This window comes from Theobroma cacao, chromosome 4 (assembly GCF_053813885.1).
Source record: "Theobroma cacao isolate CCN51 chromosome 4, ASM5381388v1, whole genome shotgun sequence".
NCBI lineage: Eukaryota > Viridiplantae > Streptophyta > Magnoliopsida > Malvales > Malvaceae > Theobroma > Theobroma cacao.
This window is the reverse complement of record NC_142642.1, coordinates 30,495,214-30,511,764: the sequence shown is the minus strand read 5'-3', so window position 1 is coordinate 30,511,764 and position 16,551 is coordinate 30,495,214. Positions and strand designations below refer to the sequence as shown.

At 34.8% G+C, this 16,551-nt stretch overlaps 2 protein-coding genes across 2 annotated transcripts; one reads left to right on the top strand and one right to left on the bottom strand.

The window, feature by feature from the left end:
- Positions 1–1,136: 1,136 nt before the first annotated feature.
- On the top strand, positions 1,137–5,783 carry LOC18602076 (Cytochrome c oxidase biogenesis protein Cmc1-like protein). Its single transcript, XM_007033236.3, has 3 exons — positions 1,137–1,297; positions 1,461–1,608; positions 5,205–5,783. Exons 1-3 carry the CDS (start codon positions 1,243–1,245, stop codon positions 5,281–5,283), a joined length of 282 nt encoding a protein of 93 aa, XP_007033298.3. The 5' UTR covers positions 1,137–1,242; the 3' UTR covers positions 5,284–5,783.
- A 365-nt stretch (positions 5,784–6,148) lies between these two features.
- LOC18602075 (T-complex protein 1 subunit zeta 1) lies at positions 6,149–13,278 on the bottom strand. Its single transcript, XM_007033235.3, has 14 exons — positions 12,970–13,278; positions 12,732–12,867; positions 11,586–11,737; positions 11,448–11,495; positions 11,229–11,321; positions 10,456–10,562; positions 9,533–9,647; positions 9,355–9,441; positions 8,324–8,528; positions 8,115–8,209; positions 7,155–7,223; positions 6,950–7,057; positions 6,732–6,850; positions 6,149–6,505 (listed from the first exon to the last, which is right to left on the bottom strand). Exons 1-14 carry the CDS (start codon positions 13,165–13,167, stop codon positions 6,430–6,432), a joined length of 1,608 nt encoding a protein of 535 aa, XP_007033297.1. The 5' UTR covers positions 13,168–13,278; the 3' UTR covers positions 6,149–6,429.
- Positions 13,279–16,551: the final 3,273 nt, after the last annotated feature.

Here is a 16,551-nt window from a genome sequence, read left to right as displayed (position 1 = left end):
AACTTTTTCTTTCCTAAACTTAACGTCTGACCCAAGGTTGAAAGTTTTTTCTTTCCCAAGACATGGTCCCGTTATATTTTTTTCCTTCTAAATAAAAGAAAAAAAAAAGACACTAACCAAATTTGTCCACGTGGAATATACACAAACTTTGACCAGGATACGTAAAAGAAGATTAGTATTTATTTGGTGAGAAATATAAGGTGTTTGTTTTATAGAGACAATGAGTGCGGAAGAATGGCGAGGACACCAACACGTTGGATTGATACCGCATAACTAATGCTTTGTTGGACCTCAGGGAAAACCAAACCCCACCCCATGATGTAAATCTATTTTGCCCATAATCAATGCAGAACATGTCAAAGAAATTACCTGAGGATGGAAGTTTTATTAGCTGTTTCCACCGCCATGCATCACATTGGAACACTCAAGACGTGACACTTAAAGAGTCCAAAAACGTGGCCAAATGTGATAGCTTCATTAGGGCTTCTTTTTACTTATATAGAAAATGAGTGGTGAAGAATGGTGGGGAAACCGGCACGTTGGATTTATATCACAAAATTGATGCTTTGTTGGGTCACAGCGAAAACCAAACCCCACCCCATGATGTAAGTCTATTTTGTCTATAATCAATGCAAAACACACCAACGAAATTACTAAGAATAGAAGCTTTGTTAGCTGTTCCTATCGCAACACGTTAACTAAAAACACCCAAGACGTGGCACTCAAAGAGGTAAAAAATGTGGTCAAATGTGAAAGCTTCATTAAAGTTTCTTTTTACTTATAGGTAAATGCTTGACTTGGATAGAGTTATGCGAAAAAGTGCTATTAAACAAATCAAATAAAAAATTGCTATTAATATATATTTTTTAAAAAATAATTGTCAAATTAAAATCATAACAAATGATTTGATTATGAGCCGGATTTGAATAATGGGAGATTTGGGGTATGACCCCTCTAAGCGACCGCTGTGCCATACTGATTGTTGGTATTTCAATCTGTAATGGATTGGACCAATTTGATCAGTTTGGCCCAAACAATCGACCCAATCATTAATGGGCTGGACCAACCATTTGATCAGTTTGGCCCAAAGAATAGACCCAAGCAATGTAAACATCAGCAGGAGGCGAGAGAAAATCACCAGCATCAATAGAAACCTAAACATAACCAATTGACCATCTTCCTCTGAAACATTTTGATTGCCTTTATGATCAGTAGCCGCAGGAAGTCCCCATATTTCTAGCAATGGGTTATGTACAGGAAGCACGTGAGAATCACGTGAAGAAGAAAGTTGAAGAAGGTTAGCCATTAAAAAAGGAAAAAGAAAAAGAAAAACTCAACCCTTTCTTCTAAAACCCCTGCTTTTCTTCATTTCAATTTTCTTTTACTTTCTAACATTTTCTGAGCACAGAAAAGGCTGGATGGTTATAATTGTGAAGTGGGTTGATTTGGGTTTTGTTCAGCTTTGAGGAGCAAAATGAAGCAAAAGGCACTGAAAGAATGTGATCATTACACTTCGAAATATGCTCAATGTGCTGCCGGGAGGACTATATCTATTGTATGGCAATGTCGTAAACAAGCTAAAGAATTAAATGATTGTCTTCATCAATAGTAAGTTCTTCCTTTTTTCCTTAATTTTGCTTTGTTTTTTTTTAAGGAGAACTTGGACTTATATCTTGAAATTGGTTCATCTTTAGCTACAGTAGTGATATGCTGAAGCAGATTAGTATAACTGAGTTCTATTTTAAGTTTTTTCTTCCTTTATATCGAAAATTTATACGGTCTCTTTTGCTGAAATATATGAATCTTGTTTATTTTACTTAAAGATATTTCGTTTGTACATGTGGAATTTTTTTCTATATGAAGCGGAGATAGCTATATTTCATTTCATTAACCTTACTCTTGCATCCTCAAGACTGGACCTTGGAACTTTCAAGTTGAAAGTCTTAAGTTCCAACCATTGGAGTGTTTCCTTGGGACAATATTATGAATTTTTGCCTAGTAATGATTTCCAGCATTGCAATTTTTTTGGCAAGCATATCAATGCTCGATTATAGATAGTTAATTGTGAAATGTTTACTATAGCTTTATTGATGAAAACTCTTGTATGTAGGTGCATCATATCAACTACAATTCTGAGAGTTGCTGTCTCAGACATTATATAAGAGTTAAAGCATGAACATCATAACCATTTCTGCAAATTATCTGTTTAGGTATATTGATTTGAGTTTGCTATAGCCCTGCTATTGATGTTGCAAAGCAAATTAACATATTAGCATTGACATTTTAGCAACAGAGTTTTTCAGGGCTTCTTTAGGCATACACATGCATAGGAACACCTGCAAATTAGAAAAGTTTGATGGACCATTGTACGGTGCAATATTAAAAGTTTGGGCTGTCCGTTTCTAGGCCATAGGTTTAAATTCTAATAGCACTTACATTGTGCAGAAACACTAAAGGGCAGGACTGTATATAAATCAACACTTCCAAGACCTTGACTTGTTGGAACTATAAATTATTAGAGACTATCTCCCAATTTTTCACCAAGTCTTTAGAACAAACTGTGTAGTAGTTATATAATCGAGGTCTACAGCAACACCACTTATAAAAGTTGTTTATTATTTCTGGAACCATAACTTGATTGCAGCCTTAATGAGTTTCCAATTAAAGATTAAGGTTTCTTTCTTTTTCTTTTGGTAAAAGAAAAAACTTTGGATGATAAGTTTGCATGATGTTTCTAAATGGATGTTCTTTCTGAGATAAGTTTCTTTCAAGCAATTAAAGAAATAAGATTATCTTGTTTTATTATCACTTCTACAAATATGCCATTATCAAGTATATCTTGAATGCACAAGATGTAAGTAAATGCATATTATCAACTTATGGCTAGCTATGGCCATTTACTTCTTCTATGCCAAGGTTCCATATTAATAGGTGTGGCATAAGTGACTTCTTCTCTGAGTGCGTGGGCAGTGAATGGATGGGGGACTACAGGTTCATATTTTCTTGTAGGTTATGTCTATAGATTCAATTCTTTAAGTTTGGGGTGAATGCCGGCACTGCTGTAGTTTGTGCTTCCATGGTGGTTGTAACTTGTGTATGCTTCTTAACGATAAATTGGGATAGGATTACTTTATCAATTGAGCATGGCGACATTTAAAAACAGCTAGGTATAAATGTGTTCAAAGAGCAATCGTATTTTAAAAATCAATTTTGAAATTTCAATTTGTCAAATATAGCTTTTTTGGCAATTCAGAAAAGATGAATTTGGCAAATTCATCGGCATTTGTAGGATATAAATTTTGAGGGATTGAATTACACACTCAATTTCAGCATTTGGCATTTCAAAGTGCAGAATGCAGTCTGCCAAATCAAGTATTTGTAAACAAAATGCCAGAAGAGAGAGAAGCTGTCTCACCCAGTCACTCTTGGTGAATAGATTTTATTTATGTCTGGCCGGAAATCTTGTCTTGCCCCAACCATCGACTTAATCTACATCCCCTGGCGCATCTATCTCAATGCTGTCTTCATTTTTCATCTCTCTCACACACACAGAGCAACTTCTTTTTCTTTCTCCTTTGTCCATTGAGCAAGTTTTGTTTAGAAATTTGGTACTTGACTTGCAAGTTCAGTTTAGAAATTTGAGTTGGTAATTTCAGACTTAGGTTAAGAAATTTGGAGAGGTCAATGGTGAGTCTGTGACTGTTATAAAGCGGTCTTAGAGTTAGGTTAATGGCGCTTTTCATGCTCCAAGTAGCAATTTTGATGGCTGGGATGGTGGGTGATAGGATTCTAGTGTATTTGGAAGGTATTGCACAGTTTCTTAGAATGTTATTTATTGTTACCCAAACAATCAATTCTGAAATGAAGTATTTTAAAATTCTTTCATTTTTCATATACTCCATATAAATGCACCCTCCTTATTTTTTAGTGGCTCTACCATCTGCTGATTGAGTTTTCGATGGTTGTTAACCTCCGTACTCGGAGGAAAGATGCCGTTAAATTGTGCCAAAGGGAAACCAAGTTCTTAATGATGAGAAGGAAAGTTTCCCGTAGTAGATGTGATTTTATTGGTTAGTTGGTTGATATTTAAGGATATGGACTTTCTTTCATCTCCTAAGCTTAGTGACATAAATTGTTTTCTACTCGGTTACTTATTACTGCTAGTACATTGAAGGCCAATTGTTGGTGATGAATATTATAGGCTTGTTGGTATTGGATAGTAGTGGATGACAACACTAGGTGGTTTAAAGTGTACAGTTCACGTCTAGTTTAATTTAGACCATTCCTTTTTGTGTGATCTCAAGATATTCCATGTATTGATGTATTAATCAAGCTATTAGCGAAGTGAAAGGAAGACCCATATAAGCATTCAAGTAACTCACTACTCACAACTTGACAGTGTTAAGCTTTTGAAACCCAAGGTTTCAGTCCAAAAGGTTGTTGGATCAGTGGTGCTTGGGTCTGAATAATTACATTTGGTATGAGCATGTCCCAACCTAGTCAGTTCACACGGTGGTGGTGTGATCTTGGTCCCTGTCATTGTAAGTTCCTTTTTACGATTGTGATGTGTGGCTTTTACAAGGATATTATGGATTTGAGTGTGGAGCATTGTGATTCCCATCTCACATCAGATATAAGTATGAATGAAATGACTAGCAACTTGAGTTTACACTTTTGAGGTCAGTGGTTTCTCCTTTAAGCTAAAAAAGTTGTTTTGAGCAGTGATGTTTGGGCCTGGGGTGTTAAAGTATCCATGTTGATTGTTAAGCTTTGCACACTGTGTTTGGTATCTTGTGTGTAACTTTGTAGTCATTGCAATATCTGACCTATAAGTCTAAGTAGCAGTTTAGAGATGACATGAGAAATGAGAGGAAGAATAACCTAATTCCTTGCATTGGTATGGTTGAAAGGAAGTAGGTTTTACATTTTTCCATCTTGATATGGAAAGCTGTTCTGTAGTTAATTAGAATGAGTGCACATGGGTAATGCAGGCGGTTTTGCTACCTTTTTTGTTGTTTCCTTTCCCCTTTTCTTCATTACTCGAGAGCTTGTTGAGAAAACTGAAACCAAAAAAATGTAAACTCTCTTTTAAAAAAAAATTGGCTGTGTTGACTGTGGTTAGCTTAAAATTAACAGACATGTTGCAAATTGTGATCTACGATGAATTTGAAAGTACTCATTTCTTAAGCATTTTGTTATGGCAGCACCAATGATGCTGTCTTGGAAGAAATGAAGAGAGAATACACGCTTCAGGAAAATGAGAAAGGATCTGCAAGAGTCTAAGCTCATTCCGTTTGGTGGGTACAATCCTGCAGAGGAGTCTTCAACGGACAACTTGTTTGTCTTAATCCATATGCCTACATCGGACCTGCTATTTTTTATCCAATCTGGCTTGTCTTGATAAGGATGCAGTGACATGGGGCAAGTACCTTTTTTGTGTGGGATTGGAGGCTTGAATCTCCAATAGTTGCAAATACATAATGCATTTGAATCTTGGATCTATCTGGAATTGCAGTTTGAGATTTCAGGCTCTCCAAACCAAATGTTGTTTATTAGACTAGATAAGCACAAACTATTCAAACTGAAAACCATGCTTCCTATGCTAAATGATTAACTTAGGCCAATCATCTCTTTTTGGTTATTGTAACATTTATTTTTATACCATGCATTGACTTTGAAATACTGGTATAACTCATCGAACTCCCATGCTGCTCATGGGTATCCATCCAGCCAATGGAAGAAATATATTTGGCAATCATATTGCAAGTTGCTGAATTTGGCAATCTCTTTAAGTGGTTGGATTAGGTTCATGCCATGTCAAAATTTGTCCAGGTTTAAGGTGCTTCATGCCTTTGGTTGCTTTAGATCTTCCTCCTGGGGTCATTGCCAAGTTCAGATAAGTTTACCTTTTGCGTCTTGATATTCGAGGTTCAATTGAGTCAAGTTGCTTCGAGTTCTGCGTCATTTTGCTTTGCTTCAGGTTAGATTGGATAAGAGAGTTGACTCATGCAAGTGCAGAACTTCTTTCACCTCATTGCTGTACTATGAAAATGATTGTGATCCAAAAGAACCTCTAATAACTTTCCCCCGTGCCCCACTTCACAGATGGGAGTTTCGGAATACCTGTTAGATTTGCTGTTCTATAGAATTCGAACTTGAAACTTATAAAGCATCATAGGAAATAAGACAAGAAAAAACCAAATGGGGGGGTTGTTTGTAAAAGCTGGAAATATGGGAAAAAAAAAATTGACCAATGCCATGTAGACAAGTAAAAAATCTAAGCTGAAAACTAATTGAAAGGCAATAGATATTTCCTCTCAAAAATAACTAGGAACACAACCACCTTAGCTTACATCACGGTACAAGATGATCAATGACACCCAAACCACACCCGGCAAAAAAGAACTTAACTGAAGCACACAAATATGCTTAAGTTGGCTTCCGCATGTTTCTACCAGCGCGAATGACTTCATCCACCAAAAGCAGCTGTGATGCAATTACAGGCCTGAGAAACAAAGTACCTTTGATCATCTCTCAAACTAAAAACTAGATAATATTATTAATGGTAAAGTTTTTGCTCCACCTTTCATGCTAAACATGCATCACGATATAAAGTAAAATATTTAACAGAGGAAATTGGTGAAAATGGAAAAATTACACCAATAGTTGCAAGATACAAAGTAGGGAAAATGGAGATAAATATAAAACACAAGTAGAAAGTTTTCACATACCCAGAGTTTATAATTTGGCGCTTAACACAGTAATTATCAAATATACCCTCCATTTGAGGGTCCATTGGTTCTCCCGTCTGATGATTTAGACCCACAATATTACCTCTGTCATGCTCTCCCTGAATAAACATTTCAGAAGAGAAGGCTCATTTATTTTTTTCCAGCTTTTACTTTTAAAAAGAGGTGAAACAAACATGACCAGGAAAAAAAAGTAATACCGTAAGACCAATTATAACATCCTGAGTATCGAGCCCAGAGTTTTCAGCAAGTGTCTTGGGTACCACAAGAAGGGCATCAGCAAAAGCTTCAACACCCAATTGGGCACGCTGCTCAATGTTTACAACCATCAGAAATATTTCAATAGTCTTTAGAATTAGAAACTTTCTAAATAATTCAAGATAATGAAATATGGGAAAGACATACCCCTTGAACAGTTTTCTTCACTTCATTAATTAGGTATTGTCTAGCTGCAACTTCAAAAGCTCCTGCACCCTGAAGCACAGATTAGGCATAGATTAGAATAAAACAGAAAAGTTCGTAATGTGTTTTGCTCTATTGGTAGGATTTGAACCAAATAATTCTTGGTCCCAACTGATGTCGATATATTTGACCTAAAGCTCAAAGGCTGCATGCAGTATGGATTCCCTAGCAGAGTACAGTATAAAAACATGGACTAAGATCTCCATCACACTAACCATTCAAACAAAACACATTTAATATAAAGAAAATGCCAGAAGTCTAACAGGCCCATTAACAGATAAACCAATCAATAGGGTACAATTTGTACAAGTTGCTCGTTGAACTTCTATCTTCTTTTTCCATTACTATTTCTACCGGAGTCACTAGAAGGGCAATCTGAAAAGCGATTTACCCCCAATGAGACACCTATTTATTCTTTTTTATTCTGCTTTATAGCCCATCTGATCAGATTTTAGAAATATAAACAGAGATCTTGTTTTTCCCATCTGCCTATCACAGTGAAACAAGCACCTGCCCAGGTTCAAAAAGATTGAAGGCTCAACTGTTTTCACCTTATATGCATCTGCATACCATAGACATGAATATAGTATTTAGAATTATCCTTCCGTGATAATTGTGGATAATAGTCTGATTCACCCACTGCATAAAGTTCTCATATTACGACAATCGTTAAGATTCCAAATTTGTTCCCAAGGGCTTCTGTATAAAATAGGTTAAACTGATTCACTAATTATCCATACTTTCGGTTTTCACTCCAAAGTCCAATTTACTCAGTATAATTTTATTCTGCCCTGGGTAACTTACTAATAAAAAAAGGTTAATAATGATCTACGCAAAGTTGCAAATACTCTGATAAAGATGCAGCAAAGACTGCAAACAAAATCAATAGTAAGCAAAACTTACTAACACAACAGCTTCATCTTCAATAGTATTCTTGACTGCTCGCAGCCCATCACGAACAGCATCCTTAATTTGGGCAATTGTGTGGTCATTAGGCCCTAGATTATAAATGATAGAATGAATATTACGTAAATATGAAGGTAAATGTAGCTTAAGCAGAACCATCAATGATGATGTTAAGGTATATGAAGCTGCAAACACATTTCAAGTACCTTTTATTAAAATTGTACATGAATGAGGATTCTTCACATTTTCCACAAATGTATACTTATCTTCCCCAAGAACATGCTCATATACGAGACCAGCCCAGCCAAGACAATCAGGTGTTAAATCTTCAACAGAATTTACAGCTTCTCCTCCACAAGCCAACACAAGCCTTTCCATATTTCTTCTCTTTGCTCTTCTGAGGGCAATGATCTACAAAACCATAAATCAGCAAATTAAAATAAAAGAATAAACAAACAGGTTAGACACAATTTAAGTAAAACCGTTGAAAAAATCTTTTCAATTTTACAGCTAACACTTCAACTAGGAACTAGCCTAAATCTACATGTTTTATCATTTCAGCAAATGCCCCAAAAAGAATAGAATCTTCAACAACATCTAGTAATAATAATGAAGACTTTAAATTAGCATACTCTAACAAACAACAACTCCTTGGATCCATTTAGCACCATGTCATTACAAAACATGCAAAAGCTTTATCCACTTTAGTTGTTAAAGTTATTACAGTAAAATCAAAGAAAAAGGCAGATATAAATTGAAAATGCACTTTCCCCTTGATATACTAGAACCACAAATTTCCCCCATAAATTCATATGAATAATTGTATAGAAGATACCAGGGAAACGTACTAAAAAGCTGCCAATGAGAACCATATTTTTTTCTCAAACCAAGGTGGCAATCCTAATCAAAAGAAGGAAAACACTAGTTGGTATGCCAAAATGGAAGCTTATGAGATATATATCCTGCTGACAGTTGAACTAATGCAATGAATATTATAGGTTGCAACCTAGGGGCACAACAATTAGTAGTTTGGTATCTCAGTCTTCATGTGTTCACTTTTTTATGCTCCCCTGTTCTTCATTGGGAAACATTGATAAGTTGAAATCATACATATAATGTAACAAAGTGACTTCTCTAGCAGCAAAAATGATTTATATGCAAGGAGCAATCAAGTAAAACATCATTAAAGATTTATAAGTTGGGACAAAGACTGAAAGAACAAAGGCTAATAACTTACCCCTGCCTGTTGAAGGAGATGCAAGGAAGGGGGATCAATACCCTTTTGGTTGATAACAACAAAGTTGTTATCAGTGCCTGCACAAACCTGCATATGACCAAGAAGAGTAGGACATAGTAAGAATTTACATATACCTGCTAATGCCTCATTTCTAACGTAATGATGCATACAAAGCTACCTTTTGTTTTAGTTCAATAATTTTTTTGACTCTTTCATCAACAGAACGCCTTTCAGCTGCAACCATTGCCTCCCTCTGCTCTGCACTTGAGTAGAAAAAGCCTGCATTTATTTCACTGATGGCCAAAACATTAGTTGTATGATGACAATGGAAACAACCTATATCCACAGAAACATGAGCACCAGCTATGGCTAGATCAATAAGCAAGGATTATTATGATAAACTCAAATTTCTATCTTAGTTTACTGTAAATATATCATAATAATGGGCAATAAAAATTTGAAAAACTTCTTAAACAAACAGTATCAATTAAGAGAAATGAGTTCAAACATTTCAAATCCATCTAGCAGAAAAGCTCACAAGATAATATATTGAAGAAAACAGAAAATTATAAATTATAATGCATAGACGAAAATACAGAAAAGATAAATAGTGCACAATGGAACATGATAAAATAATGAATTGGACCACTAGAAGCAGGGATAAACGATTTAATTTCTACATGACTAAGACATGATCTTCTTGATGATGGAAAATCTGCTCACTAAACTCGATGCATCATAAGAACTTCATGAATGCACTTTTAAAAAGCAAAACAGCTATCACCATGGTTACTACATACTTACGAAACATCAATTTTATTATTTTATAAAATTAAAATTTAGTTTCTTTTGCAAAAGAATAAATCTCAACTACAAAATAAAGCACTGGACACCAAATGCGGGGCTTGGCCTATTGGGGAACAGACTTAACAAAGGAGAAGAATTACTATAATCACCTAAACTTCATTTCTGATAAATAGAGGATAACTAATTGAATCTTCCCAACACTAACCCCTGTCCCCCTCAACACACATACAAATAAAGATGCTAAAAAAAAAGACAAAAAAAGAAAAAAGTTAAAAGACATTTGCATGTGTATACCTTTTCTCATACTCCAGTGACACATTGCATGTCAGAATGTAACAATTTTCTGCTCGTCGCTTCATATCAGGATGCCTAGAACCATGGTCAAGAACTAGGCCCTCAACCTAAGGGAGAATAGAGGTAAAATAAGAAACAGCATGATAACAAAAGGCAATAAATAAAACGTACAACTATCCAATTATACATGCAAAACTTAGCTCCAACTATCAAACCCTGTTGAGTGAAAAATAAAAACAAAAAAACAGCACAAATAATGGAAAAAACTTATAAGCAATAGAAATATACACACAGGAACATTAATGTTATGGGTTCTTATTGATATCATTTGATAATATTCATTCTTCCACAATAAGCTTCCAATGTTAAATAAGGCAAGCTATATACAATCAAAGATATTCAATCTCCTAACGAATACCATTATAAACACAAAACACTTTAATAACAGTTATAACCAATAAGGCAAAAATTTCAATGCCCCTGGAACAACAGCCTAATTGACAAGTTAGAATCTCAAGAATGGACCCCTTCTCCCGAACTGGGTCACCTTAAAATGAGAAATTAACCTCAAGCCTTTAGAAGCAGTATGCTCCCATCAAATTTTCTCAACACCACTGTTACCATCCTATAACAACAAACTGGACCAAAGCCATTGAATACTACAATCCTGAAGAGTCTAAACAAGCAAGTAAGAGAGATATCAAGGGCACTCCATAAGAAAGGAATGTGTTGCAATGAAGGAAAAAGAAAATAAGCCTGGAATTACAACATACCAGTCGTGTGTCTACATCAAACTTATGCCGCATGTGCATTATTTCCACCATGAAGAGATCAATAGGTTCATCAGGCTTTCGTACACACAGTACCTATCACATTAAATAAAAGTTATGTCACCAAAGTGTTAACCAATTAACCAGATGACAAGTACAGGTCTTAAGATGAATTTGACATGCTTAGTAGCAAGTTTTAAACAGAAATCAACATGCACTTACCGAATCAACAACAATGTCAGTCAGTTGATCTGCTAATGCTTCATACAACTGTGTGAGAAAACAATATATCAATCACATGATTCAGATACACTGAAAAAAAAAATTCAGAGGGAGGTCAAGAGAAGAAGAAAGGAATACCTTAGTCCTCAGTGTTGTTCTTGCAACCATTTTTAGAATCTCTTTATCTGGTTCATTACCCATCACCACAGGAGTCTTAAACTTTTCAAGGAACTGGAGGGTTGCTCTTTTGGCAATTTCAAAACCATCAACCAGGACGCGTGGATGCATCCCTAAACAAGCATTATTATCATTGGTAAAGATAAAGAATGATGCAAAAGAAAAAAAGGGATTACTAATAAAATTATGCTTTTAAGTTCCTTAAAATGATTAGATTAGATGAATTCCATAAACAAGCATTGATTATCTGAACCACCAACCCCTCCACACACATCCCACCCCCTCTCCCCCAGTACCAAAAAAAAAAGATGTCCTTTATGTGAGAATAACTTTAACTTCCCATCAAGTGTACCCATCCTTCCCAGTTCAAGTAGTGAAATTCTCATCGACTCAACCAAACTTGTCCTGATTTAACATAAACTTGGAACTATTCTTCTTGTCTCACTTTTCAGCAAATAACAAAGAGACAAATCACAAATGAACATTTGCTTGTATTGTAGGACCACATATGTGTAACATACTTCATTTCTAGAAAACCAGGAAATAAAAAGACAATTTGAATACACAAATCAAAGGGATTCTTATCTCAAGCTTTATTTTGTCAATAAAGAATCATCATAAAAAAGGCACCATGGGGGTGCCAAGCAAAGTACATGGCTAACCTACTAAACTATATTGAAAGAAATCCGATACTAAAAGTTTCACAAAATACGGCTGAGGTTGTTACTTTCTCTACTTGCTTGTTGCAATCAAGAAAAAAATACACTCTAAACTGTTTTTGGATACAAAACAAACAATTGTATGTACAATTTTAACAAAAAAATTACATGACTTTAGTTTCATATAGAAAACTTATATTACAATTGGCATTAAATCTTAAACATTTCTACATAGTTAATTAGTTATAAAATTTTTTTCTTTTTCACCATCTGTTTTTACTTTTTCTTAACTTTTAAGAAGCAAAAAGCAACAATAAAACCTAGCTAAGAAACTCAATGCCGCTAAGTTCCAAAAACCACAAATCCAAGGAGAAAAATGCAGAAAGGTCCAATGCCTAAAAGCTAAAAGTTTTAAAATTTATTTAACGAAGAAATTCCCAGTACTAACCTTCATCAATGTAACGCTCAGATTGTTTCATAAGCTCGCCAATGAAAATGACAGTCGAAGTAGTTCCATCTCCACTTATATCATCTTGCGCAACAGCGGTCCTCGCAATCATAATAGCCGTTGGATTTTGAATTTGCTGAAAGAAATTATCGACCAAGTTACTCAAAAAAAATGTAAAAGATCTAGGGTTTTATTTAAATAAAGAGAGCGAGTAAGAAAGAGAGGGAAAGGAAACGACCATCTCTTTCAAAAGAGTGTTTCCGTCTTTAGTGAGCTTAATATCGCCGGCGCCTCCGACGAGCATTTTGATGGTGCCTTTGGGACCGAGATTCGATTTCAGGACGTCTTGTAAACCTTTGGCGGCGTTAATGTTCATGTGAAGCGCCGCCGATTTGTTCAGGACTTCGGCATTCGGGTTCAGCACTCGAAGCGACATCGTTTTTTTGTTTCTGTTTCCTCTCCAAGTAGCAACAATAAAATCGCAGAGAAGGCGAGAGGAGAAAGAGGAAATGTTGTGGACAACTCAAACTAAACAGTGAAGACTGTGATGTAGCTTTGAAGGGCTTTTAGCGCTTTTGGGAATGTGAACGACATTGAAGCGCACCGTTTTCACGCACTATTGGAAATGCTGGCGTTCGTTTGGAGGTGTACTAAGCGACGTCGGTTTTGGCGCTATCGATTTGGCTGCTCGCCTGCTCCTAATGTTGGAAAAATTTTTTTATTGACGAAATTCATTATTTTTTTAGATAGTAATTTTAAATATTTGTAGTATTAATATTAATAAAATTTATGTAACTTGTAAATATATATAAAAATTTTAATTTCTTCAAATAACTTTCATTAAAATTAATTTTTATTATAAATATTAACAAAATTTATCCCATTTTTAAATAAAATACTAATTATATTTAATGACTTTAATTCAAAAATATTTTTCTTAATTCTAATAGTATTAAATAGTATATATATTAATTAATATTACAAAATTTCAATTGTATATATAATTAAGACATTAATTGTCTTTTATATAATTTGTCTTTTAATTACAATTGTCTTTTATTTAGAAATAATTAATTTAATTTTTTTGAAACACTAGTATTTTATATATAATTATCATTTAAAAATAAATAAAAATAAGTATTCACATGCAATACATGTGACAATAAATATTAGTAAAATATAAATCCATGTTATAGAATAAAATAATCAAGTGTAAATTAGTTCTTTGAACAAAAAATGCATACACTTATCATTAAATCAAATGTTTCACTACAAAAAATAAATGATAAAGCATGTACATTTAAGCTTGTTCTTTGGTTAGGTGTTACATATAAAAACAAATAATAAATTTTTGACAAACATTTTAGTAAAATTTTTGTCTCACCTCTTTGTTTATTGCAAATTTGTTGCCCTCATGAGACCAAAGAGAAGAAATATGGAAAGGCTGGTTTTGCCCTTAACATTAATCTTCCTAGTTATCTGATATTCATTCTATCTTATCAAGAATCTTGCTGCTAAAGACTACAGAATTGCCTAAATTAAGGGTGTTGTTGTCGATGCTCTGCAAGTGGTCAAAGATACCATTGAAGAGGAAGCTGTTGAATTTGTAAGTTCATCTAGTTTTAGTTTTGGTATCTGAATTCATTCTCCAAGCTGACTCAAATTTACAATTTCATTTTGTGTGCAGTTCTTGCTGCAGCTTTCTCAAATTGTTCTCATAGATGGTTATCTACCTTGTTTTCCAAGTAATTGATCCTGCAAAAAATTAAAAAAATATGCAGTAGTTTGGATTGAATATGTAAAGAACAGTGAATGAGTATGAATCTGATGTATGTTGAAGCTGTTGGGAGAGTTTGAATCTTTATCATTGTCATAATGTGAAAACTTTATGAGAGTATAACCCACAATTCTTGAGGCAGAACAACGCTACATGTATTTTCATGTATACAATATACAGATAAGGTGAAAATATATAGTTGAGCCTGCAATTTGTTGGAACCTGGGCTTTATTAATTTCTCCCATCACCCTCTTCAGAAAATTGCAACAGAGGGAGAAACAGAACAAGAAGGTAGAGGATCCAATGAGCGACTTTGACAAATTGTCACCTACACATTGACATAGAAATCTCTGGTTTTTTCTGTTAATGAGCAGTTAGCTTTCCATAGTAATCTGTCCAAGTTAAATGTGTTCTATTAGATTGGTGACTATGCTGGAGCGTAGTCCATTATTTTATATCAGTCTCAGCTAGGAAAGGCTAGCTGCAACCAGACCTTGAGCTTCAGCTCCGCTTATAAAGACATGCTCGCGCATTGAGAATAATTTCCTTCAAATCCAACCAATAGAAGCAAACAGATGTTGCAAACTTTTCTGTTATATTTTGATCTATGCCTAATTTGTTCTTCAAAATGCAGGAGCTTGTTTCATCCATGACCCTAGATTGGTTCTTGCGGATAGAAAGAATATTTATCTACAGAGATATGCATATGCATGTATGTTTTGGCAAAACCGGGCTGAAATAATTGGTTAAGCAAGGTATCTTTAATTAAAGCTCAATAGATTGATTCTGCTTTTCTAAGGCCAGAGGGGAAGTGCTTCAAGCTGTATATTTACCAAATTCGGCCACAACAAAAAAGGAGAATGAATCTCCCCCATTCATAACTAAGCAGAACAATAAATACAAAGAGAATATTATTCTCATCAGCAAAATTCAAAGATGTTTTGTTTTGACAATGGTGACCCTTGTGCTTAAATAAACTGGATTGAGTTTGGAGAGAAAATTGAACTTGTCCACTTCCCTTTACGTATAGCTAGTAATACATGTAATCAGAATCTGATGCCTAGCATTGAAGGTTACACAAGTAAAGTGGGCACTCCGACATGATAATCTTCTTAAAAATAAATGTATATTCCTCACATCTACTCTGTGTAGGCCAGTTTTATTTACTTTACGTTAGGAGCATTGAGGAATCATAGATTTCGATTAACCGGTGGCTGATTCTGTTGCTGAATAATTTGTCATTTGACTGCAAATTGCAACTGAGATTTAAGGATTCTTTACCTGAAATTCCTTGATGTTTCTGAATGGTCATGGAATTTTTTTTATATTGCCTTAATAAATTAATATGCAAACTGAAAACCATGCTGATTACACAGCAAATACTGTGGTCTATTGTTTTCTTTTCAAAGGATACTGGCATTTATGCTAATGTGGCTTGTACATCAAAACCTGATAAAAAGACAATAGGAAGAAAACAGCAAGTGAAGTAGAGTTGCAGGGATGAACGCAGAAATATTCAAGATTGGTAAGAAAAGGGAGATCTATGGCTGGGGTCGAAGAAGAAAAAGCTAGTCACGTACATGCCTCTACTTTTTGTTGTACCTGAAGCAACTAAATGGATGCTTAGGTTGCTTCCTACAAACTTAAGTTGCATTATAGAAGAAACTAGTGACCGACTTCATAAGATGAAGAGTTTCATTTTATTTATCATTTAGCCCATTGACAATGAGAGACCTCATGGCATAGAATTTATCAGTTTCCAACTCACTTTTTTTTTCTCTCACATGCATACACTTGGATGAGTGAGGGTAGTCCAAAAGGAGAAAAAGAAAGGATAGAATCTTTAGAGAATAAAGATGGCAACCCCATTTGCATATCCTTTGGCTTGAAAGGCTAATTTCTGGTGGAATTCAAGGGTGAAAAGAATCTAAACTTTTAATTTCCTGGGAGTTAATATGAGGTGAGTGAGACCTCCCTACGTTCCCTTGAAAGATCATAAAAATGAATTGGTTCAGGTTTTTTTGTGGGGACTGAGTTCAATG